The sequence below is a fragment of the Coturnix japonica genome, chromosome 10, assembly GCF_054131305.1.
Source record: "Coturnix japonica strain WE chromosome 10, WE-NBRP24, whole genome shotgun sequence".
Classification (NCBI taxonomy): Eukaryota; Metazoa; Chordata; class Aves; order Galliformes; family Phasianidae; genus Coturnix; species Coturnix japonica.
This window is the reverse complement of record NC_140672.1, coordinates 11,650,923-11,678,049: the sequence shown is the minus strand read 5'-3', so window position 1 is coordinate 11,678,049 and position 27,127 is coordinate 11,650,923. Positions and strand designations below refer to the sequence as shown.

The following is a 27,127-nucleotide window of genomic DNA, read 5'->3' as shown; positions in this document are numbered from 1 at the left end:
GGAGTGCCGGCAGATCGCGCTCACTCAGCCGGACCGGCAGCATCACTTGGGCTCCCGGCTCCCCCTGGGGGCTGATCCACGAACATGGTGCGCTGCAGTTTTCACCAGGTGGAGAAGTTTAACCCTGAGAAGCAGCGTTTGTTGGTGAGACGCTTCCACGTGCAGAGACTCAGCCCGGCCGCACACACACGCACGTGGATTCCACAGCCAGCTGCGGATCTTCCCCTTTGGTTTCTAATCGCAAAGAAACCTCCCTTTAGAGTCACAGCTGAAGCATATATAAGGGCTCGCACTCGTGTGCATTTGTTTTTTCTTGAATATTTTGGGGGAGGCGTTGTTAGGCTGCAGCTCTGAAGAGCATGGAGGGTACCTGGAGGGTCTGCGTTTGTTTCTATTGCTGCATTCACTGGTTTTCTTTCAGCATCCAGTGCTCCCCCCGCTCCAGGGGTCGCGCAGCTCCAGACAAGGGCTCCGGGCTTATGAGAGCTCCTGAGCTCCGCGAGCTCTATCCGCTGCTGCGGCTGCCCAAGGGAGCGAGCCGAGGCTGTGCGCTCCTGCCCCCCCTGCTCAAAGTGCTGTCCGACCAGGGATGGCAGAGCTGGGAACGTGGGACCCCCAGGCTCCAGCTGGACTCCCGAGCCCTGCGGTACATGAAGAGGCTGTATAAGATGTACGCCACCAAGGAGGGAATCCCAAAGGCCCACAAGAGCCACCTCTATAACACTGTTCGACTTTTCACCCCGTGTTCTGAGTGCCAGCACTGCCACAGGGACCTGATTACAGGTAGGTGATCAGGTAGGTGATTTACAGCACAGGCTGCTGGAGGCGTTTTGGTTTTTAACAGGCAGCCTCATGCCAATGTCTCCTAAATACAGCAGCAGTTAAAGCAGTGGTCTGAATCCAAATCAACTTGGAGCAAATTTGGAGGCTGCTGTTGAAATTCATAACTTTAGATAAAAAAAAATCATTAACATAAAGTAGTAAGTTTATTAAGATCCACAGAGACCACATCTGACTCTTAACCCTTTGCTTCTCTGTGTTTGAAGATCACTTAATGCACTTGTGTCTACCAAAGAACAATCTCTAACTCAGGAAAGCAGCAGTGCTGAGCAGTAAGAGAAGCAGCGTGCTGAGCATTCAGCTCTACACCTGGAGAGAAGGCCAGCACGGGGCTTCACCAGCCTCAGAATGAGACAGAAATTGCAGTAAATACAAATAACATCATGGGAAATGACAACAAACAGCGTGTACTACAGTAGGGACAAATGAGACAGAAATATGCATTCAGAATAGCTTGGAAGCTGTCATTCTGTTTCATGAGAGAGAAGCAAACTGACAGAAATGACTTTCTGCTTTGCTGTTAGTCAGCATCACTGGCAGCTGTTGGTCAGGAATGTGTGAGTAGGAACAATAACTGCAGCTAATGCTAAAAATCTAAAGTTTTAAAGGGAACATGGCAGCACACCCATTAGAACTTACATCATTTCATGGTTTCCTGCACAGTCCAAAGGCTCTGGTTCCTTTTTCCCCTTTGGAACTGCCAACTTTGTGTGCTGTTCCTTAACTGCACTCAGTGCCTCTTAGAAACCTTGGGCCTTCTTGGTTTTGTTGAAAAGTTTTGGTTCTGACTGAAGTAGACATTCCATATAATAAAAATATGGGCATCTAAATTGGTTTCTTCTGCTGCTTACCAATTTCTGGTGATCCACTATGTCAGAGCATTTATGTACCGGTGGCAAATCAAGATGCATTAACTGTGCAAGATCTTTGTTTCTCTTTTCAGGAGACCTTCACTCAGTGGATCTGCTCTTCAACCTGGACCGTGTTACTGCTCTCGAGCACTTACTCAAGTCTGTCTTGCTCTACTCATTTGACACCTCAGTTCCCACTTCTTCCTTTACGTGCACGTGCCATTTGGCTGTTAAGGAGCATGATTCTTCTAGCCAAGAATGTCCCAGCATTTCACACTCTGTAGCTTTTAGCCTGCACTTTGAAGTTAGAAAGCGCAAGTGGATTGAGGTTGATGTGACTTCTTTTCTGCAGCCTCTCATTGCTACTAACAGGAGGAATATTCATATGGCTGTGAACTTCACTTGTCTGATGGGTAACCCACAACATAACACTAACCAGGATAATCTCATTAATATGGCTCTGGTCCCCCCTTCTCTTCTTCTTTACCTAAACGATACCAGCGAGCAAGCTTATCACAGGTGGAACTCACTTAGACACAGAAGGAAAAGCCCAGCGCGGCTCAGGCAGAGGAACAGCCTGTTTGCTGATGTGACAGGTGACAAAGGAAGAGAGAACACGCAGGTTAAAAGGGCATCCAGGCATCGAAGGGAAGAGAATCTGAAGGAAGCTCCAGCAACTCCGCCTCAAAACCTGAGTGAATATTTCAAACAATTTCTGTTTCCTCAAAACGAGTGCGAGCTTCACAGCTTCCATTTAAGCTTCAGCCGGTTAAAATGGGACAAATGGATCATAGCACCGCATAGATACAGCCCTCAGTACTGCAAGGGTGACTGTCCAAGGGTGGTTGGGCACCGTTATGGCTCACCTGTACATACAATGGTGCAGAACCTCATATATGAGAAACTGGACTCCTCTGTTCCCAGGCCCTCCTGTGTTCCTGCTGAATACAGCCCTCTGAGCGTCCTGACCATAGAGCCTGATGGCTCCATAGTCTACAAAGAATACGAGGACATGATAGCTACTAAATGCACTTGTCGGTAGGGGGTGCACCTTAACCTGCTTCACACTTGCTTTGGGTGTTTTGTAATCTCAGAATATTTGTGGTGTTTGTGTAATTCTGACGGCTCTTTCAAACTGAATAGGAGCATGGAGTTAATTAGTGGGTGTTTATATAATAGCACTGTTTTTGTAGCCACTCGGGCTTTCTAGAATGTGGAAATAAATGTAAGTTTCTTTTTATTGGAATAATGTTGCATTTGAACAGAAGTGGTTTCAACTACCAGGTGCCTATTTTAAGCTGTTTTGGTACAGATTTAATAATAAATAAAATGAGTGCCTATCACACATATCACTTGAATTCAGTGTCTGCTAGTCTTACTTTATATAAAGAAATCCTTTGTAATGGCACTTCTGTTAAGCTTCTGGATAAGAGGAAAGGCTCATGTTAAAATTATTCTCAGTATTTCATTCTTTTTCCTTTCCAAATTTCCAGCCCCCCCCCCAGTGTTTTTCTTGTAGTAGGAATGTTGCAGAAAATGCTTGTTTCAGGATGAGAACAACTCAAGCTAAGAGAGCTTTGGCTGCAGCTCACACAAAGGGGGCTGCTTTTGGTAGGGATTTTTTAATAGAATATGGTGCTGTTTTGAGTGTGGGGGTTTTTTTAGTTGCGAAGAATAGCTTTTAAAACAATTTGTGAGCATGTTGTTGCGTAAACTCCCGTTCTCTACCAGCCCTTAACATTAGATCATGACTCACACGGCTCCGTGGGGCTTAGGCTGGGAGCACAGCCTGGTGGGGACAGCACGGAGCCCGAGGGCTGTACATGGCTCACAGGGCACTGGCAGGGCAGCAGACGTGCTTTAGTCCCTCGGCATGAGCCTGGAGCTGCGGTGCTGCCTGACACAGCCCAGCTCTGCCCATTGCGTTGGCCTGAAGCTGCTGAACTAAAAATAGTGCTGACTTTGGTGCTGTGTGAGGTTCATCTCACCAAGGGCTCCAGGCGAAATGGTTCCACGTCAAACAAAGTCCTGCCTCAGCTTGGTGCTGTGTCTGATTGGCTTTAAAAAGGGTTGCTTGCTGAATGTACACCACTCCCACCGATCCATTCCAAATGATGGGAGCTGAGCTCTGCCAAACGTGTGTGTATTTGAAGCCGCCTCCTTTCACATTGTGGCTGCGGCTCTTTCAGCAGTGACAGATCCTGGCAGCGCCCTGTGGTGCCTTTTCTCACCGTTTTTAGGGCGTTTTGGCGTTTTTAGGGGATTAAAGATGCTGCGCACCCTGCAGCTGGTTCAGCAGAAGCGAACACGGAGATGTGAAGTTATTCGCTCTTTATCACGAGTGTGGAAAAGTCAATGGAGGACAAAGCATTCAGGCTGTGGAAGCTGTAATGGGGGCAGCAACAGAAACGTATCACCTCATATCAGAAACGTGATGGATCCGAGGGCGCATCCTCTGCGCAGTGATAACGCACCCATTGCAACCAATGGCGACCAAGGGCCGCCTCGCCGCCAGGAAGCAGAAGCAGCATGTGAGGTTCCGTTCTGAGTCGCGCTGCAGCGGGGCGGTGTGACAAGGTGACACGGTCCGGCCATGGGCATCTACTTCGGGAACCTGGCCCAGGTGCGGCACATCATCACGTACAGCCTGTCGCCCTTCGAGCAGCGCGCCATCCCCAACGTCTTCTCGGACGGGCTGCCCAATGTGTGGCGGCGCTTCAGCTCGCAGGTCTTCAAGGTGGCGCCCCGTGAGTAGGAGCGGGGCTGAGCGGGGGCCTGATGGAGCTCGGGGGGGCACAGTGAGCAATGGGGTCTTATGGTGGCAATGGGGCTTTGTAGTGGCAGTGGGGTTTTATAGTGGCAATGAGGTTTTATTGTGGCAGTGGGGTCTTATAGTGGCAATGGAGCCTTATGGTGGCAATGGGGCCTTACGGTGGCAGTGGGGCTTTATGGTGGCAATGGGGCTTTATAGCGAGGTGTCATGGCTGTGTTGCCGTAGAAGCACAGCGGGCAGCCTGTGCTGCTCTGTGCCGTGCCCTGTGTCAGTGTTTCTTTTCCGTTTCCAGCCTTCCTGGGCGCCTACCTGCTGTACTCGTGGGGCATGCAAGAGTTTGAGAGGCTGAAGAGGAAGAATCCTGCTGACTATGAGAACGACCAGTGACTGCACCGCTCAGTGTCACCGCTCTGCGTTACTTGTTCCATTGCTCATTCACGGAACCAGAGGGACGGGGAGATAATACATAATAATGCCTAATAAACTTTAACTTTGGCCTGTATCTTTATATGAAGTCTGTGTCTTACATTGCTTAAGGTGAATTATACCCCGTTATCTGTCAGGTGAATGCCATACAGAGATAACAGTACTAAAATCCTCTAAGCTCAAATTGCTTTATTTCACATTTCTCTCTGACTCTATTTTCTAGATACATTTCTCAGTGTATTCAGTTGAAGGCATCCCTGGCTACAGTACAGGTGATGAGAAATAGCAGAGCATTGGTGAGCAATTTGATCCTTTTATCCTCCTCTCACTGGCCACTTTTTGCTTGAATTAGAACAGATTCCAGTCTGTGTACCTGTGAAGAACAGTCTGATATGATACTGACAAAACTTGCCCAGCCTGACTGATGGTTCAGAATTGAATATGAGCTTTGATCCTTTATACAGTTACCAGGTTATCATATTTATTAATAATAATCAGATGATAAACTGCAATTCTGATGTTTGGTTAGCGTTAACTGGCTGAATTAAAAGCAGTTCCTAGGGAACTACAAGGAAGTAAAAGGATTATTTTAACACCCAAAGATGATTTAAGGAACTCTATTACTACCATTAAATTTTCAAATGCATGACTACAAAATTCACCCCGGGGCTCTTACATGTATGACACGTTTCCCTCTGCAAAGTCCAGAACATTTGGCCCATTCCTTTATCTTTTATTTTTCTTAGTGTTGAGCTGTCTGCCTCAAATTCAAGCAAAGTAACACCTTTATCTCCCTGTCACGCTATTCCTGTAGCTGGTACTGAAAATTTATCTAATCTGGAGAGTGTGACGTTCTTCTGTGATAGATCCTTTGTGGGTTAAGGGCTGAGCTGTCTGGAAGTCAAAGATGCTCAGTCTCTCACTTCAGCAAGCTGTGAATATACACTTCCAATAGCTGCAGGCTTTCTTGTTCTGTACTCCCAAGTGCAGTCTGAGGTTGGCAGAAACAAGCAAAGCAAGCTACTCAGTGCTGTAAGTTCTGCTAAAAATAATCTATTTCAGTTCTATTTCTACTTAAGCAAGGGAAGAATAAACTGGGTTCTCCAATTCTGAGCAGCCAAACATGTCGGCAGCCATACTTCATTCAGAACTCTTGTTTGGGTCTTATTTACTTACCCTCAAACAGCAACAGGAGTTGATTCGTAGCCTGAATAACAGGACATCTAAGGTTTCGTACTGTGGGAGTTTGAGTCAATACTTCCTTTTTGGTACCTCTCAGCAGTTCTGTTGAGCATGAGCAGCTCAGAACAGAGCCCAGCCTCTCGTGAGGTCTCTGCTCCCATTCACAGACAGCTGAACTATGTCCAGACCAGCTGCTAGACTGCTGTAAACAGGTGGCAAGTTCAGCTGCCACTGCTGAGTTTACCTACAACCCAGCAGCCCCGTGAGCTTCAAGCGACAGCACCGCTGCCAGGCCCTGGCTTTTAACCTTCATGCTGCAGGGTCAGCAGCTGGGCTGGAGCTGCTCCCTGTCTGTTCCTGCTGCTGGCAGCGCCTGCTGCAATCCCGCTGAGCTGTTCTCATCTCTGCAGTTGCCTGCGGGCCCAGCCGTGCAGCAGGGAGCAAGAAGCAAACCTGGCACATTGACATGCTGCTGCAGTGATGGCTCCCACCTGCCAGGTGGTACGTGGGAGCTCAGCTGAGCAGCATTTCAGAGTCTGAACAATGCAGCTGAAAATCAATCTGTCCCCTCATTTATTTCTGATGTTCCTTCACTAAATGCTAAAAGTGGCAACACAGCAATGTTTTACATTCTTTTCAATTGTTTAAACAATTGCAGTGGCTATCTACTGGCCTGCAACAGACATCTGGACTGCACTGCATTTGCACACATGGAAACAATCAGTCCCTTTTTTTTCTTGCACAGATGAAACAGATGCAGCCCAGAAGGGATCTGCAACTACAAAGACACTATAAAGAACTTATAATACACAACAATTTTGATGTATCATCACACGAGTAGTTTTAGCTAGCAAAAAATGCTGAGAAACAATGACATGCTGGAGGCACTGCTCTTAGAGTTGAGATGCCATTCAAACCTGTGCTCCACAGGTGAAGGCAGTAATTAAAACTCAGTTGTATGTAAAGAAAGGATTCAGTAGAAGAAACAGTTGAGAAATTCACAGCAAAATGTAAAAAAAACAACCAACCAACACTGAAGTTCAGCTATTTGATCTGCAGTGATTATGTGAGACCCAAGAATGCAAAATAAAGACCAGTTTTGATTCCTCCTCACAGGGAAGCAAGACAAATAAGGGGAAGTGGGAAAATGTAAGAGGAACGCCAGGAAAGGAGCAAATCTTCCTGCAGTGGGTTGGAGGCAATATGCTGCAAAGGGCTTTCATTTAATCCCAGTGAAATTTGGGCTTCGCAGTAATCATTTGTAGGCTGGAACCTGACAACCAAGCAGGCATTATCTTAATCTATGTAACTTGCCTTCCACGCTGGCACTTATGCCTCCATATTGGGCAATCACAGAAAACTGTAGCCTACTGCATTCACATTTGGATTTATAATGTAGCTGAAGCACAATTATTTTGTACAGTACCTGAAATATTTGTTTTTAAACAGACTGCTTCCAAATCTACGTGCAGAGCTTGACACAGCTATACTGGTGTTCTGCTACTCTGCAACTGAAAAAAGTCATTTCCTTGACAGATACAGCAAACCTGGACATACGTGGTAGCTGGGTGCATGAAGCATCACAGCCAAAAAGGAGTAAATAGTGACAAGGTGCATTTACAGAGTAGTAATCTTAGACACACACCTACTCCTACTTGTCTCAGTGGGAGACAAGTGGGGGAAGCATGTTTCAACTTTGATATTTTGGAAGAAATGGGAAGCAGTATGTAGTGCTTTTTAAACATTATTTTCTCTGGGCTGTTGGCAATCTTCTATCACCACAGAAGAGTTTAAGATTTCCCTTAATTACAGACTGCCTGTCCACATCAGTGGGAGTTTTGTAGGCACCTTTCAGAAGATGAATCGTGAGGTAGACTATGAGATACAGAGGCAGAGTACAGCAGAGAGCATTCATCTCCATAAACCAGTCTTGCTAGATAGAGCAACTCACCTCCATAAAATCCTTGCAGCCATCCCTTCTACTTTTTTGCTTAGCTATCTAGAGATTAACTGCACATGAGGATCCTTGAAAGGACAGATCTGTGATTTACCTACCAAGTAATAACATTATTTTGACATTCCAAACCCCACATGGAAAATATTATATCTGATTCTCAAGTACTGCTTTGTGGGAATAAAGGTTAAATTATTTGCTTGTGATTCTTTCACACACCAAGAATGAGAAGCAGAGTCGAAAGTTTGATTCTCTGCTCAAAATACTCTCAGGAGAGCAGTATTTACCTCCCAGCTGGCAAACTCAGAGCTCTGCATGCTGTGAATGTCACAGAAGTCAAATAAGGTTATGGCTTTTTGATCTTCACCATGAGACTGTTGGCCACCCACACTTTCACTTGCAGGCACACAAGGGAGTTCTGGTAACATGCTAGATAGGTGTTAAAGAAAGAACAGTTGGCAAATCTGGTAAGCTGACCAGACAAAGTACAAGTGGAAGGAGAGTAAATCATTAGCTAGATAGATAGGCCTTGAACCAGATTGCTTCAGTAGATGCTAACTTTGTAATTCCCTCTTGCTCCTAAATGAACTTTGTTCCTGTAATGACTGACAGCTGATGCAACGATAAGAGAATGAAGTCTATAAAAATCTGGCTGTAGCTTGGGAAGTTCTATTCGGGGCTCTTCCAACCTCCTCCACCCACAGCTGTTCCTACAGTTGAAGTGGCAGCTCATCCTGTGAAGATGCACTGTTGGAAAAGCATGGCATTCCTTTTATTCTTCTCACTGCTGCTCAGTCAGGTAAGCACAGATTACTGTTTGAAGTGCTAGTTCAGACGTCAGACAGCAAAGACGTGCATGAACGAGAGGAACTGGCAGGAGTCAGCAGTGTGGGTAGAGCTCTTTTGGGGGACTCAGCATCCCAAAGAAGCAGAGTGTCTGCCTAGTGAAGATGGGTCACTTGCTCAGTTACTTTTCAGAGTAATTGTGCCTTCCCTCCCAAAGTAACTAAAATGCTGATTTTTAATAACTATTTCTTTAGGACTCGGATACAAACAATTATGCTTTAAGAGAGCAATGTCTGAAAACAAGGAAGATTTAAAGTCCTTCACTTAGTAATGCTTAAGATGATTGACCCGAGCATCAAAATGACCCTCTGCCCACTGCTGCTGCATGTTGCTGACAGTTGGCTGCTCTGTTCCAGGCACACTCTGCTTCCCTGCACCAACCACAGCCCCTCCAGAGACAGAAGCGGATGACACCTTTCTGGAGAGGAGTCTCACTGAGACCCGTTGGAGCCTCATGTAGGGATAACAGTGAATGCATTACAATGCTATGCAGGTACTAACCCTAATCAACATCATGGCTTGGAGACGTTTGATACTGTGTTATGTGGAGGAAGTTCCTACTTCTTCTCAATCAATTAAGATATGAGATTAACTCTGTGCATAAAAGAAAAAGATGCCAGGAATAAGGATGGAGCAATAGATTGAGACCTCTTCTGTTGGCAGTACAAACAGAACAGAGTCCAAGTGCCCTTGATGACAGGCCTGAGCCATTGCAGTGCAACCCCAGAAAAGTCATCTTAGAAAGAGAAAAAAGAACACAGAGTTCGAGACTGAATTTAGGTACTGAGGCCTTAAAAATTAATCCTTAAGGCCAAAATAATTCACTTTAAAGCATATATTAATTAAAAGGGACTAGTTCAGCTCTCATTTTGAAGAGAGCTAAAATACTAAAGCAAAAATTCCTCAGTTGCCATGCACATGAAGTATGAGTAAATTGTCCAAATCCATATAAAAAGTGATGTTGAAGTTACTTGGTGACTGAAAGCTGATTTTGTGGCACCTACTGTACTGCCAGAAAGCAAATGGAAGAAGAGCAGAACATATACATCATCTAGATGCAAATGCTACAGGAAATGGTAGTCAGGCTCCTCTTTTGCATGCATTTGAAATGCTTCTTGTGGTTCTACCAACTAGTATGGATGAACTGTAACAGCAGCTACAGGAAGATAAATAGACAGAAAGGTGTCTCTTATGGGTAACTTGTACGCCACTATCTGACTACTGGGTCAGACCTGGGTAAGCTGTTCTTTGCAGTTACCATGAGAAGCAAAGAATGTAAAACGAATAAAGTCAAACTGAATTAAGCCAGCGAGATAACAGCAGCACCGCTGCAATGGCTGAGTAAGATGAGCACCGCTAGGGCTGGATAGACTTGTGTAAGCCCTACATGGCCGCCAGTCTGAGCTGTCAGTGCCTGATGATGTTTTGTCCTCCAAGAAGAACTGCTGCTTCCTTAGAACTGCCTCCGAGTGACCTGCCTCTAAGAACACCCACTGCTGTTACTGCTGCCACGGCTCAGCTCTACTTGTGACGTATTTATTGACCACTCAGAAGCTACGACAGCAAATCAGCAACAAGTACATTCGACTTTCCTGCCACAGGAACTGGTAAAAGGACTTCAAAAAGATGGAGAGCATTCGCTCACTGGGGTTGTACCTCTGCAGCACGCACTGAGGATGGCCAAGCTCAGTAAAAGGACTCTGCATCTCATGTTTGTTTTGTTTGTAATTGTTCATATATATATATTTATTTTAAGGTGCGTATTAAAAGTTTATATTCCGCAAACTACCTGGGTTTTTCCTTGCATTCTGTGACCACAGTGTCTGCTGACGGCACATCAGGCACTTCAAGCAGAAGTGCTTATTTCACAGTGGACTTTAGACATTTATCGTTCAACCTGGCAAGTGTGTAAAGTTGATCACGCTTCTGTCTCATTTCAGTCTCAATAGCTGAACTCTTAGCCGGACTTCAAATAAAAGCCTGTTAGAAGAGAGAGCAAACAAACTGATAATAATAGTGCTAGCAGATTCAATATACTAAATATATCTGGTGATAACCGGAAGAAGTATTTACTTTTAAATTATTTCTAATCAAAATTGCCTACGTCCCAAGCTGACCTCCCCGTCTGAATAATCCCATTATTTCAACATACCTCACATACTGGACGGTATCTTCCCTTGTTATGCAGAGTGCTGGGGTCAAAAAAGAAACCTCTGCTTAAAAATATAGCAGCAGGGAGCACGCAGCCCTTTCAACAGACAGGACCACTTTGAAATTTAATACAGAAAATCTATTTGATATTTATTAAACTTAGTTTCTCCAGTTACAGTTTTGCATTGTACAAAGCATTTTAATGACACAGTAGTTAAAAAGATCTTTACAAATTGAAATGTGATACCCTTTTCTCCAAATATTTTAATTGCCATAAATTTGTTTAAAAATACACATTAAACGCATGTTTCAGACACTAAACTTTCTATAATCTCAATACCACAAAATACATAGAATATACTATACAGATGTGGAAAAAATCTAGTTAGTATATAATACTTTGCTCACCATTATCAGCTTTATTACGTGAAATGCACATACTGACTTAGAAATCCTAATTTGAGCCCCAAAGTACCCTTTGAAATTTCAAATGTATTGCAACAAATAAAATCACAGTTGGTGTGTTTCTTTAGGTTTTGGTTGAAGACGGACGCCTAAATATTCCCATAGAAACAAAACGTAACACATGGACTCGTCATGTACAAAGTGTGAAACAGAGAAATCCCATTAGTTACTAGCAGTACCTTTCTGTATGATTCACAAGGGCTTCATTTATAAGAGACAGGTGAAAAGTTACCTTCCCTCACCCACAAACCCTCCCCCCAAAAAACCCTTCTTCATCAAATAATAATTTCAATTAAGATAAAGGATTTTTAATAAATATATAAGCACTTTATCCTCCATATACAAAATTTCTTAAAACAATTTAAAAGGGGGACCAGATACAAATGTCAGGAACTGTGCTTGCAAAAGTCACGCCTGGTCCTTAGAGTTGAGTTTTCAGATGTGTAACATCAATGCAGCCGAAAAGAAGCGCTGCAGAAGTACTGTGCACCCAACAGCACCGATTCCCCGGGCTGCATATAAAAACCAAGTCGGGGAACACTGCATTCCAATTTGCCCGTATCAGCTCCAATAGCAAACGCAGAGAGGTATGACAGGAGTAGGTACGTTTCCATTAAGTTTCCAGATGAAAATAAAACTTTTACATAAAGATGGCCTATATAAACCCTAACGCTGTAACACAGCGTTTCAAATTGTTCAGTATAGTGTATTCGATTGAAACTCAGCTGAGATCGGCAGAGAGCAAAGAACTAATGCTGTCGATAGCTGATCTAGCAACGACCAGAGCTCGTATTGAGAGAAAAATGTACTTATTACATCGCTAAGCCCTCCCTCCCTGCCTCCCCCCACCCCCAATACCGCTGCTTTCAAATGGCATCATGGCATCAGAAACCAATTCCTTGAAAAGTAATGGAGTTTGACATACATCACGATTCCCTGATTGATTGATTGCTTTTAGGTAACTTTCACACTGTGGAGATTTGCCTCCTGGAACAGCTCTGTATTTGTCTGAGTTGGCCACCAAAAGCTTTGGCTAGTCTTCACACTTCAAGATATCCAGCATTAACATACAGGTTTCCATAACACTGTTTCATTAGATGGAATAATTTAAACCCTGACCAAAATTTTTGTCAGAAATCTAGAAATTTGGAAGTTGCTTACTCCCCAATGGGTAATTCAAACTTGACTTGCTCAGGCCCTTAACATAAACGCTGCGGTGACAGTAAATATCTGTTAGGTAACTGAAATATTAAATACAGCAAAGGTAGTCTCTTTTTCCAATAGTTTCCCATTCTGGAAAACTACATCATTATCTGCCTACGGCTTTATTTTACTTGCCCCGGGCAAGCACATCATTCCCATAAAGTACTGACTCTGTATGTTGGGGCCATTCATAAATACATTTCAGGGCTTTTTTTTTTCTTCTTCTTTTCCTTTGTTATCACAGCAATCAAGCCTCAGCAATCTAAAGGAATATACATTGCACTCCTGTATAATATGCAAGATTTATCACCAGTAAGATGGTGACTCAGCACTCAATAAATAATATATCAATATAGTCAGTTGCACCATAATCTAAAAACAAGTATAACATATACTTTGGACAGACTGATTTCATATATATATACATATATATTAAAAGACACATACAATACAAATTGCATACTGCCATCAAAAGCCAAGAAGAGCCATTCACACGCTCTACTTTATGGCTAATAGTTTCAAATCAAAATAAAAGTATCGGGCTGTTTTACTCTGGTGTCCTGAAGATTTGTTTATAAGTATAAATGGTTGCACCTTACCATCTAGGAACCTGCAAGTTTCACAGCAAATCCAAATAATAGTGATATCTGAGCAAGCCTAGTCTGATTAAGCCATTTTTAAGATTCACCAACTGGGACCACGTTCGGTAAGGGAATTAAGATCTCAGTGTTGATATGTGCTTAAGATCCAATCATCTAGGGAATCGTTGAGGAAGCTGGGAGTGAGGGATCCCCTCCTCAGCCACCAGCGCAGCCTGCCTTAGTGCTGACGCTGTCTGCATTTCCACTGCTGTTGTGTAGAGGTTAACAAAAGGACAGAGTTGGACTGTTAGTCTGCATCGTGGCACCGGGATGGAAGCATATTCAGTATTTGCATTTTTTTAATTGCTAAGAAATCTGACAAAGTACACAACTTCTGTCTTAGAAACAATGGTAAAGCCCAAATCAGATATGCTTTTGGAAGCGTGAAATTTAAGTGTCTCTGATTGAAATAGCCACAGATGAGTAAGGCATTTTTCAAATAACAAGACCACTGTGTATCTCCCATACAGACAGAAAACCTGGGCAGCACTCCAGGGAATGTTTCCCTGTGACGGATTCTGTCAGCCATTCCAGGTCCACATTTTAACACAATGTAAGAAGTCTTTCAGTTACCCAAAGACCCATTGACCTGGGGACAAGCAAAACATTTTTGTAAGAGACAACTGCGTGTAACACCAAAAGGTATTTGTGGGACTCTAAGGAAATAAAAAGAGAAAATAAATTCCCAGAGATGAGACCATTCCTGCTTACAGTCATGGTCACGGTGCACTAAGGAGCAAGCTGGAAGCAGCCGCACCGGCCGGTGCAGCACTACACAAAAAAAAACAACTATGAATGCAACTCCTACAAAGGTATTTTTTATATAGCGTCAAAAGAGTGCTAGGCACTTTAGAGTATTAAAGGAAAAATTAGTTGACAGTGTCCTATTAACCAGGATGCAGAGTCTGAGGGTACAGAGTTTTGTCTCTAACAGCAAACACGAAAAGAATGCGATCTTGCACAGTGATTTAATAAAAAGGATGCTCCAACCAACAGACCTGATCAGTGATTCAGCTCTAACGGGAAAAGTCACAGGTCCGCTAACCAAACACATGTTGGTTCGTATGTAGCAAAGCTCTTCTGGAAGTACAAAACACGCTGGAACACAAAGGAAGCTCTACGAATATGCAGCTACCTTTTAGTAGGTTACTCATTTCAAAACTTCTAAACTCTTAAAGCCCATAGGACATACTGCAGTACTAAGTAGCGTAGAATTCTATTCCTTCTTTCGAGGTTGCCATGATTTTGGCACTTAACCACGACGACACAAAACTTTAGTGCAATATTTTTTCCTGAACGTGCACGTTCATCTCTGGTACAGAACTAAGGGTTAAATGGGAGATAAAACAAAGCAGCATTCCACAATCGCACTCTAAAGTATTCAGAGCTTGACTCTTTAGAAGACCACTGCAATGAGAAGTCAGTTTGCATGACAGACACTGGTACTTTTGAAAAAGAAATGGAATTTTACCCAAGTACTGCAGAAGTCCACTGCATACAGTACACCTGGTCCTGCTGTAAAACATCTTGTAAACAGTTCATAAAATCTTCATCTAAAAGTAAGGCATAAGGCACACCAGACATGTTAGGGGCACTAAGCAATACTGAAAGCAGTAGCATTTTAAACCTTTGATTCAGACAAGCACCTCATGTGGAAAGGTACTTTGGTTTTGAGAGCAGTCGACTGCAACTCCACAAACTGTTTCTGTTACACCAACTCGCTTCCCTCTCAAATGAATATTCTGCTCCATCAAATGCATCAAACACGAATGGGACCTTCATTAACATGGGGTAAATACAAGTTTTAAATCCATTCTGCATCAAAACGATTAGACAACTTCCCTGTAATAGCAGGTGTGCTCCCCCACCCCACAATGGCTGTTGCACTGTCATGCTGTAGTGTCCATTAACCACCAGACATTTTTTCAGGCAGAAAAAAAAATGGACCTCCGTCTCTACTTAAGATTCCTGATTTTCCAGTCAATGAGAAAGTTGCAAATGGCAGTTCTGGTAGGAATTTAACTACTGTTGGTTTTTTTCACCACAAAACTGCTGATTTTGCAAGTGTCAAAAAATGACAAACAAAATGCGTTTTAAATGAAGAGAGATTAAAAAAAAAGCACAAGATTGTCCATTTCAGAAACCTTTCCTATATGCCTTTCCTATCAGACCGAAGTTCATTCCTACACCATTACTCTGATATTACATTGAATGCAAATTGTTTCATGATTTGCTATAGTGTTAACCAATGGTTTGAAACTGCCTTGAAAGCAACCCAAGTCAGAACCAGCTAAATATTTTTCCATATAAATTTCTTTAAAATTCATTTAAATGAAGTATTTTAATACGTAGAAGAATATCTGGAATTTTTTCTATTTAGTACAAATTCTGCAATAATAAAACTCTAGCTGTCATTTATTAGTTGATCATAGGCATTAGGCATGAAAAGTATGGTGTTTCTACACGTTAGAACCTATCAATCCTAATTCCTTTTACAGGTTCTACCACCACAAGACATTACAGAGTAACAAAGCTCACAGAGTACTTAAATAAAGTGTCTATGTTTAATTTTTCCTAAGTACTTGGAAGGGTAAAATTTAGGGAAGAAATAGCTAAAAACTACCCAAAAACTGGGCTTTTCAAAATTAAAATTAAAAAAATTAAAATAAATAGGATTTAAACCGACTATTTACGTATTGTGACGGGAATTCCAATGACTGATCCATCCATGATAGATTAGCCAAGCTACACCTTTATATGTCGCAAATTTAAAAATATTTAAATAACTTAAAAAGGGAATACTGAAGGAGTTCATTAGCAAGATCGTTTTGGGTTAAAACACAAAACACAAATCAAGATGGGAGACATGTGAAAGCATTCTTTGTTTTTAGTGTCAACTAAGCAATGTGTTATGGCAGTCTTCCTTATTGACATGACACAGTGTTGTGGAGATAAATCAGAGGCAGCGAGAAAAATGTGTTCAATTTTCCATTCCTTCAGTTCGAAGTATCACTTGGCATCCAGGCGCAACCAGTGTAGTCCCTGACGGGTGTAACGCACTAGGTCTGTCATGATGCTCGAGTTAAAAACCAGAGGGCCCATCTCTTTATCCAGTTCGGCAAAGAACTCTAAAACAACAGAAACACAAATCAGGCACAGTCGTTCTCATTGGCTGCCGTAAGTGAAATATTGCTCTCCCTAAAAGAACACCACCTCAGCACAAACATTGCAGATCAAGGCAAAAGAAATGAAAGACGGCTGAAGATGGCAGAAGAAAGAGAAAGAGATCCTTTCTAAGCCCATTTCTTTACTGTTTTGCAGAAGGTAAGCATAATTACACTGCGGCCTAACTGTTACAAAGCATTCTTGGCCTTCTCCCTCGAATGTGTATATTCACTCCAGGATTTCAGAAAAGGAAATGCACCAAGTTCTACTTCCTAAAGAGAAAAACTTGCAGGAAATGCAAGACTTATTTATTTATTTTAAGCATAGCTGGTAGGAAATGTTAGATCTCCAACACCACCTGACAACCAGGACAGCCAGCCCAGAGCATCGCTGTCACCAAAGGAATTACTTTCCATCTTTCTTTTACAAAGGACCCAATTATTTATCATTATGCACTGTTAACTCCAAAATTGAAAACCTGTTAGAATTTAACACAATGTATACATCTTAGGTTACAACTTGCCTTTGCCTACCCTTACCTTTCTGTTCTTTAGACAGCTGTTCAGCTTGGTCCCAAATTTCAGTGGCATAGAGGAAGTTGGATGTAACTTGGACGTAGCTGGCTGCCATCTGATGGATCCTCTGGGGGATCGTCACCGAAGACCCACTCCCTGAAGGGCTGGCTGCCCCAGAGGAGTAATTTCCTGAATTCCCTGGAGACAGCTTTGGAGAGACTGGAGACGGCATACCAACAGGCTTGCTGCTTATCCAAAGGAAAACATTACATTGTAAAACACGCACACAGATATGTCAGGTGTGTCATGCAAATGTCTTCCTACAGCTCAGAACATGGGATGCTAAGGCACTCCTACTTCACACACTGAGAACTCAGGACTGGCCCTAAAACAAGTGAGCTTTTGAAAACCTCTCATGTTCCTCCAGCTCCTGTATTTTAGCCTCACAGCCAAATCAACATGCAGCATCTTTCAATCAAATCTGTTTAAATAAATTGAACCTCACATAGTAATAATGAAAAAATTAAAGCAAGGCAATTATACTGCTGTTGTATTTTCAAATAACATGATGCATATCTGAAATGCCCTCCTAAAATTCTGGTTTTTGTTTTGTTTTGATAGAGTAATCTATAAAAAGTCTGTTGTCAGGTTTCAAGAACAGAAGTAAACTGCTGTACCATGGAAGAGCTTACTGTGAAAGCACTTGTAGCCATCTGGGCTACAAGTGCATCACTGCAGCACTAATAAAGCTATTGTTTTGAGAGCAAAAGCATTACATAAAACAACAAACCACTGAGACAAGTGACCTGTGTGTTAAGGACACACTGAGAAGTTTTTTGTTCATTCCTCCCAACAAGGAGTTGCCTGAGAATATCTCTGTACAGCACATTTCTCAACCTCTTATCAGAACACTTACCTGAACAAAGGGATCAAAATCTAGACCTTAGAACAATTAGAAATTAGAACAAAAACAACAGAAGCTCAAGAAAGTAAAAGCTGCTCTTTGAGCACCTCAAACTCACAGTTTATGTGGAGAATGAGCTATAAACATAGAAATACAGGTAAACTTTTACTACCTACCTTCCCATACCAGGTGACGGTGCTTGAGAATTATTATAGGAATTCTGTTGGGAAAAAGTAAACGTATGTTTATACCTCAGCTAATTATATTTTATCTGGTTGTTTAATTGCTCATTTCTGAACATGAGTTCTCATGGCTTTTCTTTTAAGCATATAATAATATCAAAATATCCTAAATAATATCAAAGTACTTTCAAAATTGGGAAAAGCATCCATTTCACTGATGACTAAGACACGAATCAGCAAAGTTTTAACTTTGTTATATCAACAACAAAATTAAAATTCTCTTTGAAGCCAACTAAATTTACTAAAAGCTGCACCAAAATATTAATAGGAAGCTATCATTAGGACCAATGGGTTGATGACATCATAGTCATGCTGTATCCTCCCAGCTTTAAACTGCTCAGCTTGAATGTACTTTCAAGGTCCATTCCTAAATTAGGGCATACTGGAAGTTCACGTGCAGCAATCTGAATACCAGGCAGAGGAATTTTAAGTAATGTAGAGCTTCAATTTGATTAGTTTTTTAATATCTGAAGAAAATATATATCCAATTACCTTCAGATGTTCAGTCAGAGTTTTAGAATATTTCAATGCACTTTCCTTTTTCAGTTTGAAAAGCCTTAGGTATAGTAGAGATTGGCACCGAAGACTAACCAAAGACAGAACAACAAAACATTTCCAGTTAAAGTCAAGCTTATCACAACATACCAAAAGTCAAAAATGGAGTACCCATGTTTTTAAAAGCTTTTCTCTCCCAACACTAAACAGCCAACTGTCAAACTGTAACTAGACAAAGTCCCACACCACCTTTACTTCTCAAGAAAGTAAAGAACAGTTTTGTGCCTTAAGCTGAAACTAGGTTGCAGTGACTTTACTGATACAGCCTTCACTTTTTTCTCATGTCAGGACACACTGAATCTGGTGCATGCTGCTATAGTCCCCCCTCCCTTTTCCACCTGACACAGTCAGCTTTGTTCAACTGCTTGCTGCAGCCATTTAATTAGTCCAGAAGGCAAATGACAATTCTTAACAGCCATTTCAAGTTTTGCCATATCACTGTGTGAACACACAGCAAAGACCCCAAACCCTCCTTCTGCTACTCCTCCCAAATCCAATAGATAATTTCCTTTCCAAGAAAGTTTCAAAACAGAACTGGAAATTCATTCAAATGAGTAAAGCAGTGTGCTCTGATTATGTTATTTTACTAAAATTAAAGCCAAGACCAGACAACAGTTTGCTTGTTAATGTAATCTCAAAGTTTCCCGAAGCATTTAGGTCACAGCCCAACATCAGCTGACCATGCAACCAACTCAACAGTAGTCTGTTATTTTGGAACACTATAATTTACAAAGAGAGCAAATGAAGAGCTCAGTTCATCAACAGTAACTTTATCAAAACACTAAGGATAATGAAATTCACAAAGGCACCTCTATCATTTTTAGCCATATTAACAATTCCATTGCATGCGACAAGTTACCAATGACATCGCGTTCTAAAATAAAAGCAGTAACTGACAGAACATTATGGAAGTCAAAGTTGAAGTCAGTCAGTCATTTTCTTAATAGCTGAAAGACTTTGCTGTTGTTAACAAGCCCTTACAGTAATCGATCTATAGCATCAATGGTACTGAACAGTCAAACAGAAAACTCCTATTTGGTTCAAAACACCTGAAAACTCAGTGTAAGACAGCATTTCACAGACTGAAATCTGTGTGTGTAATTAATCAGTGTGTAATATAAAGTTCAGGATACACGTACCAAAGCACTGCTAGCCTTTTGTCTGCAGCCGTAGCATCTGGTGCCAAGTAATTCTTCAGTTTCATAGTGTACCTATAAACAAATCACCAACAAGAAAACTATCAAGTAAATGAAACATTATACAATCATTTATCAGCCACCAAGTTCTTATGAAATTCAACTTTCAACTCCTTCACTGTTTCAGGTCTTTCCCTCAGACCCTAAACAGAACGTGGCTAGGCAATAATTGGAATAGTTCTGCTCTGCACATGTCACAAATTGTTAAGACATCACAAACTTTGGAATAAAGGATCTCAGCCCTCAAGAACACACTTGAAGCTTCAGTAACTGGAACAAAGTGGCTAGTGATCCGTTCTTAGTGCAGAGCAAGGGACTCCAAAAGTTAGTGGCAGAACATGAGTAAAATGCAGAAGCTTTGATTTCCAGCCCTCTTCCCCAACCATCTGAGTTCTGTGTGTGCTTTACAGCGCTTACTTGATTAATTCCACAGTTTCTGAATACATAGTGAACGGGGACTTGGATTCCTGAGCATTTTTCTCCAATGCATTCCCACACTCAATGAATGACACCACTGCATCTAGGTAGTACACAGCCTTCTCAAACCTGTCAGACTGAGAAGATTGGATAAAAAAAAATAAGGAAAATATTGAGAGGAAATACCAGAAAGTTCTAGTACAGACAGGCAGCAACACAGCACAAGCAGTAAACAAACCCCAGCATAATGTGCAAATACTGGATAAACATTGTAGATTTGCTTACCAATGCATCTGCATTATGTTTTAACTTCTTTGCTTGCTGTAAATAATGATCAGCTGAGTAAGTCCTACAATAGAAGACACATTTAAGGAGTCAGACCACCTACTCTGTACTTCCTTTTATGACAAAAGTTTGTTAATGTTACAGCTTTCACTTCATCCCCCTCTAACTCAAGTTACAATAACAGGAGGTACTGCATCACAATCCCATTTGGGTTCAAAAAATGAAGGCTCCTCTTTGCTACCAAAGACAACAACTGCTCACCATGGGCAAAGCAGACTCTGTTAAAAGAGAACAGGCAGCAGTGATATCCTGAAAGTGAGTGATGGATACATCAACACTTAAAAACAGGACAACCCTGGACTGTTTAGATCTACTGTTTGGTCCATCCACGCTCTGCAGGAACACACAGGGCAGACTAGAGTTTCTCCTCAAGGAGTGCACCATCTGCCAAGTATTTGGTGCACAAAGCAGGCAGAGAAGCACGTTGCTGCAGAACAGCATGCAGATCTCCAGAGCATGAACTAGTATTCAGCATCTTTTGTGAAGCAAACAGGACAACCCTTCTCCACAGAAGAGCTCACTGTGCTGCAAGATTAGCACCCCCAAAAAGGGAAAGGCACCCTCTGCTTTTCTTACCTGTCATCAAAAACAAGTTTTGCTCTTCTGGACTTTGAGCTCTCTGTAGATGGAGCAGAAACAGGAGGGCAGTTCGATGAATTGTTCAGAATCTTCTCCTGAAAGGAAAATGGTCACCGAATCATGTCAAGACTTTTTTTTATTTTTATATTCTCAAAGACAAAGAGGAATTTACTGTACACATTTTTCCCATGATTTCACACTCTGTAAGCAGTAAGTTCAGTTTAGTAGCTGCTTTAGCTGCCATTCACCATACAATAACACAGTTTCCCTGAGGCTTTCATCTCATGCTGGCACAGGGGATGACACAGAGGCTATAATTAAGCTGAGCCCTACTACACTAGGAGATCTCCCTTATTGCTAAATCATGATTTTCCACTCTGAACAAAGAGGCTATATATACTTCTATGACTTCTCATGTCTTTCAACAATAAACTACTGAATGTCTCTGGGTAGAAAAGATTAGTATTTCAGAAACACCAACTTCAAGGAGAAATAACAGCTGTCTTCACAACATGCTGCCCTTGCTCCCCTTAATTTTACATGGCTCAATGTGACACTTCAGGCTAAAGAAGGGACATCAAAACATCTTGTGAATTCTAAGTGAATCTCTTCTCACTAGATCAACAGCATAAGGCAATTTCCCAGCTTCAGTGTGCTTTCAGTTCTTTGGAGTCATCGTGACCAAAGGCCAATTACACAGAGTATTTAATAACCTGCCTTTATCAGATCCTTGCTAATTAGAAGGATCTCAAAGTTGCGAGGCACTGCACTTGCACAGCAATGCCCTAACTACCAGTGTAACATAAAACACCACCAAAACATGCAGGGAAATGCAGCATTTCCAAAGTATGAAAAGAAAAACATCAAACAAGTTAACAGCTGGTTTAGGGACAGTTCTATGCTGATGAATAAGGAAAGGCCAGAGCAGCAGTCTATGATGCAAATCTGCTATCTACAGGCTTCCTGTAAGTGCAGACACCGATGCACACAACCTTCCCAGGTTTCTAAAATTTCACAGTAATGGCATGTAAATTAATCCAGCAGGTCTCCCAGTTTAAATATTGCATGGACTTCACCCTAATGACTAAGCTACTTTCTGCCACTGCCGATGGCAATTTGCTGCTTCACTCCTCCCCAAATCAATTACCCTTCCTGAACACTTCAGAGCAATCAAGGAGAAATGGTACATTTGGAATCCCAAAGATAAAGGTGAAATCCCTCCAACTTGAACATATTACACTCAAATCTGGTTATACAACAGAAATTACTCTATGAAGATACCCAGATGTGCTCACAAGTTTACTCCTGTCCAGTAATACACATTTATATACTAATGAAAAAGCACATTACATATCATGACCTTACACTATCATCATCTTATAATGTTTTTGAAACCCTTCAACTACATATGTTCTTAATTTAAGTTGCTTAAAAAACACTTTCTGCATCACCTTTTCCACAGTGTTTTCTCTACTCTAACCACAGAGAGCTCTGTACCATCCTGATCTGGAATCAGATGAACCTTTCTAGAATCCTAGGGTGAAAAATGAGAGCCACAGCTTTGTATCTCAGCACTGTGCACGGACCCAGCTCCTGTTCTCCTTAAAACGAGGACAAGATCTGTACTTGCTCCAGCGACATAAGAGTAACCTCATTATTCATTCAGTGTGAGCAGATCTGTAGTGATATTTCTCATTAACAAATTAAACAGCAAATACGCAGCATCTGTCATCAAAAGATGACTAAATGCACTTTAGTAATTAACATAAATATTTGGTAGGAATAAACATTAGCATTCGACAATATCTCCTAAGTTATTTTCCAATTTAGAGTCTAAGCACCACGGTACGAAACAAGGCAAATCTGAAACTAATTACATTTCAACAACTGCAAATTATTTAGATGACACTGCACGTCAAAATGCAAAGCTAAGAAATAAGTTCAAGGCATTCACAGAACAAGCCCTTTACCTTTGTTTCTTTAGCACTGCCAGAACCTTTTCCCTCTATCTTCCTCTGTTTAGAAGATGAGCAGCTTTTACTGCCACTGCTGCTGTCCTTACTAACATTGCTGCTGGACTTCAAGGATGATGACTGACTGGCTGTCCTCTTCCGGGACCCGTGCTCTTGTTTGGAATCCTTCTGAAGGACTGGGGCAGCAGGAGATGGCAGTAAATCCTTCTCTTTAACAGCACTTGGTTTTAAAGACCTGGACAAAATGAATACATTCAGTTTTGTTTTTTACTTTTCAAAATAGAAATAAAACAAAAATCCAGCATCACTTCTTTTTTTCTCTCCACACCCTTCCCCCATTTAAGCCTTTTCCCTCTCCCTTCCCCCCCCCAAAAAAAAAATAATAAAACAAGACTTTTTGTTGTTTTTTTGTTAAACATAGCAAGACAGATTCAGAGGAAGCAAATTATCACCACAGTAACTAAACGTTATGAAGCCTGATTAAACTAGTTTTCATCACTTTATCTGTTCTGACCTGAAAACGCAGAAGGCAAGTTCTAACCATAAAACCACATCCCTCAACAGTTCTTAAAAACACCCTAAACACTTGTAATGTTAGAAATGAATGCCAGCGTTAGCGCCAGTCTGTCTATTGCAGACAAGTCAGCCTAACAGCTCAGAAAAAAGATGGCCCAGATAACTGTTCTCTAGAAGCCATTGGTCTTTTGGTACAGTCTTACCTTGGCTGCTGAGGATTCCAGTTGCTAATTCTGGCATCCCTTTTCACAGAGAACAGTACACAAAATAACTATTTACATGAAGTTTTTGAAAAACCATCTTGTTGCATTTAACCAAGTGCCCTTCAGAAAATCACACCAGCAACAAAACAAAATATCAGGACTAAAGGAAAAAAAACATGACAGACGAGCATCCATTTTTTCTACATTTCTTAACAGAAACAAAGAAGGCATTTAACTCAGAAAGACTTCTAGCATCTGTAGCCAGAAGCTGCAGCTTCTCACACATCAGTAATTCAACAAATATTCGCTGTAGAGAATTTTTTTTCCATGATGTAATTATACCAGCTGTCTGTTGTTTGATCTGAAAAAGGTGAACCCTTCATAGTAGGGTTTACCTAGTCAATATTTTCAGTTATGGATATGAATTTCCACGAACAACTAATGGAAACTTCAAACTGAAGAATCAGAAACCATGAAATATTACCCACTGATTAGTAAGGAGACATTTTGTTGTGGAGGAAGGAGAAGAAGGTAAGGGAGAGATGGATACAGGCATGAGTCTTCTCCTTGATCACTCTGAGCCTTCAGTGCTGAAAAGACAGGCAAGATACTCACTCCCTACTGCTAGAAGTCTTGTGTCCTGATGGAGCTTTTTCTTCTAGTTTTGTTTTCTTGCTTTCACTGGCTCTGTTTTCATCCTCATTCTGAATACAGCAAACAAGAAACACATCCAGATAAATGTCTACATTTACAGCTTCACGAAGACAGTAATTTTTCACATTTAACGGATTTAATTCAGTGGGCGTCTTGCAGCGTACAGAATAATACCTGTACAGGCTACAGAAACATCCCCTGAAGCAACTACCTTGTATCATATATTTGAAAAGTGGCAGTCTCAAGTTGTTCATTTTATAACACGCATATCACTATGAAATAACAAAAATCTGCCAAAGGCTTTGGTACGAAATCAGATTTTATGCTGGGGAGTCAAACACAGGTGTCTTATGAATGCCAGGAACTGTAAAACCCATGGAGTCTGTAAGAGATGTCGAAGACCAGATTTTTATATAAACCTAATCCTAAAGTTGAAGAGTTTAAGAGGATACACAATCTGTGCTACCTCCAGGAATGCAAGCTACAGTGCTAACACATCTAAAGGTACAACCCTCTGCCTTTCATGAATGAAAACTCCAATATTCCCTATTACAACGGCACAGGAAGGATCAATTTATTCTACATAGAATAGGTAGGCAAAGTAATCTCCTAAATTACTGAGCCACTGCAGTGAGGTATGACATTGGTTACTGGGCCATATGCTTAACCCCTTTAGCAAGATACTAAAAGGCTAAGATAACAGGCAAGATTTTATTTACGATACTGTTACCTGTTTATGTTTCCTTTTGCCTTTTGTGGAACTCTTATCAGAAGGCTGCTTCTGAGATTCTCTTGCATGCTTCTCTGGCACATTTTTCTTTTCCACTTTGGGCACATCAGCATCCTTGTAAGGCTTCCCTGGTATTCTTGATAAGAGGCTCAGGTATCCATTTTGTGAAGGTACCAACTTCACAATAAGTGGGTACCTTTCATCAGGATCGCTGAGTGGTGAAAGAAGCTCTTTCTCTTCCATAGGAGAGAACATTCTTTGCCGAAAAAAGCTGTCATCCTCCTCCATGGAAGATTTAACAGGAGTCCTATTGCTCTCGGAGTATTTGGGTGTTTGTGATGAAGGAGGCAGGCTTTCATTTTCATCTGAATCAGAGGATGAGGTATCTGTTTCTATGAATTCCCTGGATTTCTGGGCAGATTTGCTTGAAGCCTTGTATTTCTTTTTCTCTGTTGTAGGCCGAGGGGAAGATTTGGGCTCTTTCTTTATATTAGGTTTTCTGGAACCTTTAGTGGCTACCTTATGCCTGTTTGAAGGTATGTTTGTTGCCATGTCTACTGGGGTTTCACTTTCTATTTTAAGACCTCCTCTAGGCTCTTCAACAGATGTCTTTTCTGCTTTCTTGGGCTGCTTTTTACCCACGATCCTCCTCTGTGTTGAGCTGTCACTCTGGGCAGGTGATTTCTGCGCGCCACGACTGCTCTCTGAGCCCTTTTGGGTGGGTTTGGAATCTCGCCCTGGTGTTGAAGAAATCAAGTCCTTGGATCCGCTTTGATCAGCGTACCCACTTCCTGTTCCCTGATCCCGTCCCTCTTTTTTGTAGCCTTGTGAGGATGGGATGTTGCTGTCCACAGAAGAAGCTGGTGACACTTTATGTGAATTAACTTTGTTCAGCCAGTTATCCAGTTGCCACTTGTTTGTTGGCGGTGGCTCCGGCTAAAAACAAATTTCAATAAAGCACTGTTAGATACAGTGTTTCACGTGGCTTCCATCTTTTCTGCAGCCCTACTGTGCTGCAAGCCAAAGCAAGCGGTGCACTCGAGCATCTGAGGTCAGTAACTAATGAAAAATGCATATAACTACAGATAGCAGGTCTGCTTTTTCCTTCAATCAGAAGAACTGCAGTCCACAGGAAGCACTTGCTGCCATGGCATTCCAGACTAAAAGCTACTGGTTTTTAAGCTACTGTTCCCATGTCTTCTGCACTCCAACAGATAACTATGGTAAAAATCACCTCAAATAACAAATGTGTGCTTATAGAAAATATAGTTATCATGTCAAATTACAGGTACTTTAGCAAAAGAATATGTGGAAATATGTGGAAATAATTCTACACTTGACAAGTTTTTGTTAAAAAAAAAAAAGAGACCGAGAACATGTTCATTTTTTTCTGCTTTTAAAACTCAGGATTAATGCCTGATGACAGCCCAAATGCGTGACAAATCCTACCTCAGGGGATGCACTCTGTGATGGTTCATTAGCTTCACTATCACTGGAACTGCTTTCACTTTCAGAGTCAGATCCTGAACTGCTTTCAGACCCACTGTGGCTGCTTGAGTCATCCCTTGAATTATCTGCTCCTTCACTGTTATGTTGTGAAGGTTCAGAACTACTGAAAACAAAAAGGAAGAAAAATAAACAAACATTACTCAGTGCAAAGGCATCCTGGAAGTTCTTCCATTAGGAAGAATAAAATGTAATATTTTAACTAACATTTGCTAAAGAGTTCAACTGAGCACAATTCACCTTGTTCCCCTCCCCCCTTCACAATGTTGTCAGTATAATATTTGCAGAATATGTG

General features: G+C 41.6%; 3 protein-coding genes and 1 long non-coding RNA gene across 8 annotated transcripts in view; 3 read left to right on the top strand and 1 right to left on the bottom strand.

Moving 5' to 3' along the window:
• The first annotated feature begins 327 nt into the window (after positions 1-327).
• On the top strand, positions 328-2,903 carry LOC146759341 (growth/differentiation factor 9-like). Its single transcript, XM_085510230.1, has 2 exons — positions 328-783; positions 1,784-2,903. The coding sequence occupies exons 1-2, from the start codon at positions 360-362 to the stop codon at positions 2,731-2,733; spliced, it is 1,374 nt and encodes a 457-aa protein (XP_085366356.1). The 5' UTR covers positions 328-359; the 3' UTR covers positions 2,734-2,903.
• Positions 2,904-4,229: 1,326 nt separating this feature from the next.
• LOC146759340 (cytochrome b-c1 complex subunit 8-like) lies at positions 4,230-4,966 on the top strand. Its single transcript, XM_085510229.1, has 2 exons — positions 4,230-4,438; positions 4,757-4,966. The coding sequence occupies exons 1-2, from the start codon at positions 4,285-4,287 to the stop codon at positions 4,849-4,851; spliced, it is 249 nt and encodes an 82-aa protein (XP_085366355.1). The 5' UTR covers positions 4,230-4,284; the 3' UTR covers positions 4,852-4,966.
• A 3,620-nt stretch (positions 4,967-8,586) lies between these two features.
• Positions 8,587-9,366, top strand: LOC146759339 (uncharacterized). The gene is made up of 2 exons (XR_014932259.1): positions 8,587-8,825; positions 9,229-9,366. It is a non-coding gene; the product is annotated as an uncharacterized LOC146759339 (long non-coding RNA).
• Positions 9,367-11,147: 1,781 nt separating this feature from the next.
• The window catches only part of LOC146759338 (AF4/FMR2 family member 4-like), a 40,498-nt gene continuing 24,518 nt past the window's right edge, over positions 11,148-27,127 (bottom strand). For 4 of the 5 annotated variants that reach the window (XM_085510225.1, XM_085510224.1, XM_085510226.1 and 1 more), the window contains 12 exons: positions 26,776-26,938; positions 25,327-26,262; positions 24,558-24,646; positions 23,221-23,458; positions 21,248-21,345; positions 20,612-20,675; positions 20,327-20,463; positions 19,853-19,924; positions 18,651-18,744; positions 18,093-18,136; positions 17,037-17,257; positions 11,148-16,460 (listed from right to left, as the gene is read on the bottom strand). In XM_085510225.1, the coding sequence (XP_085366351.1) occupies positions 16,342-16,460; positions 17,037-17,257; positions 18,093-18,136; positions 18,651-18,744; positions 19,853-19,924; positions 20,327-20,463; positions 20,612-20,675; positions 21,248-21,345; positions 23,221-23,458; positions 24,558-24,646; positions 25,327-26,262; positions 26,776-26,938 (2,275 nt within the window). In that variant the 3' untranslated portion in view covers positions 11,148-16,341. The remainder of the gene's footprint in view (positions 16,461-17,036; positions 17,258-18,092; positions 18,137-18,650; positions 18,745-19,852; positions 19,925-20,326; positions 20,464-20,611; positions 20,676-21,247; positions 21,346-23,220; positions 23,459-24,557; positions 24,647-25,326; positions 26,263-26,775; positions 26,939-27,127) is intronic. The other variant, XM_085510227.1, reaches the window with a different exon arrangement.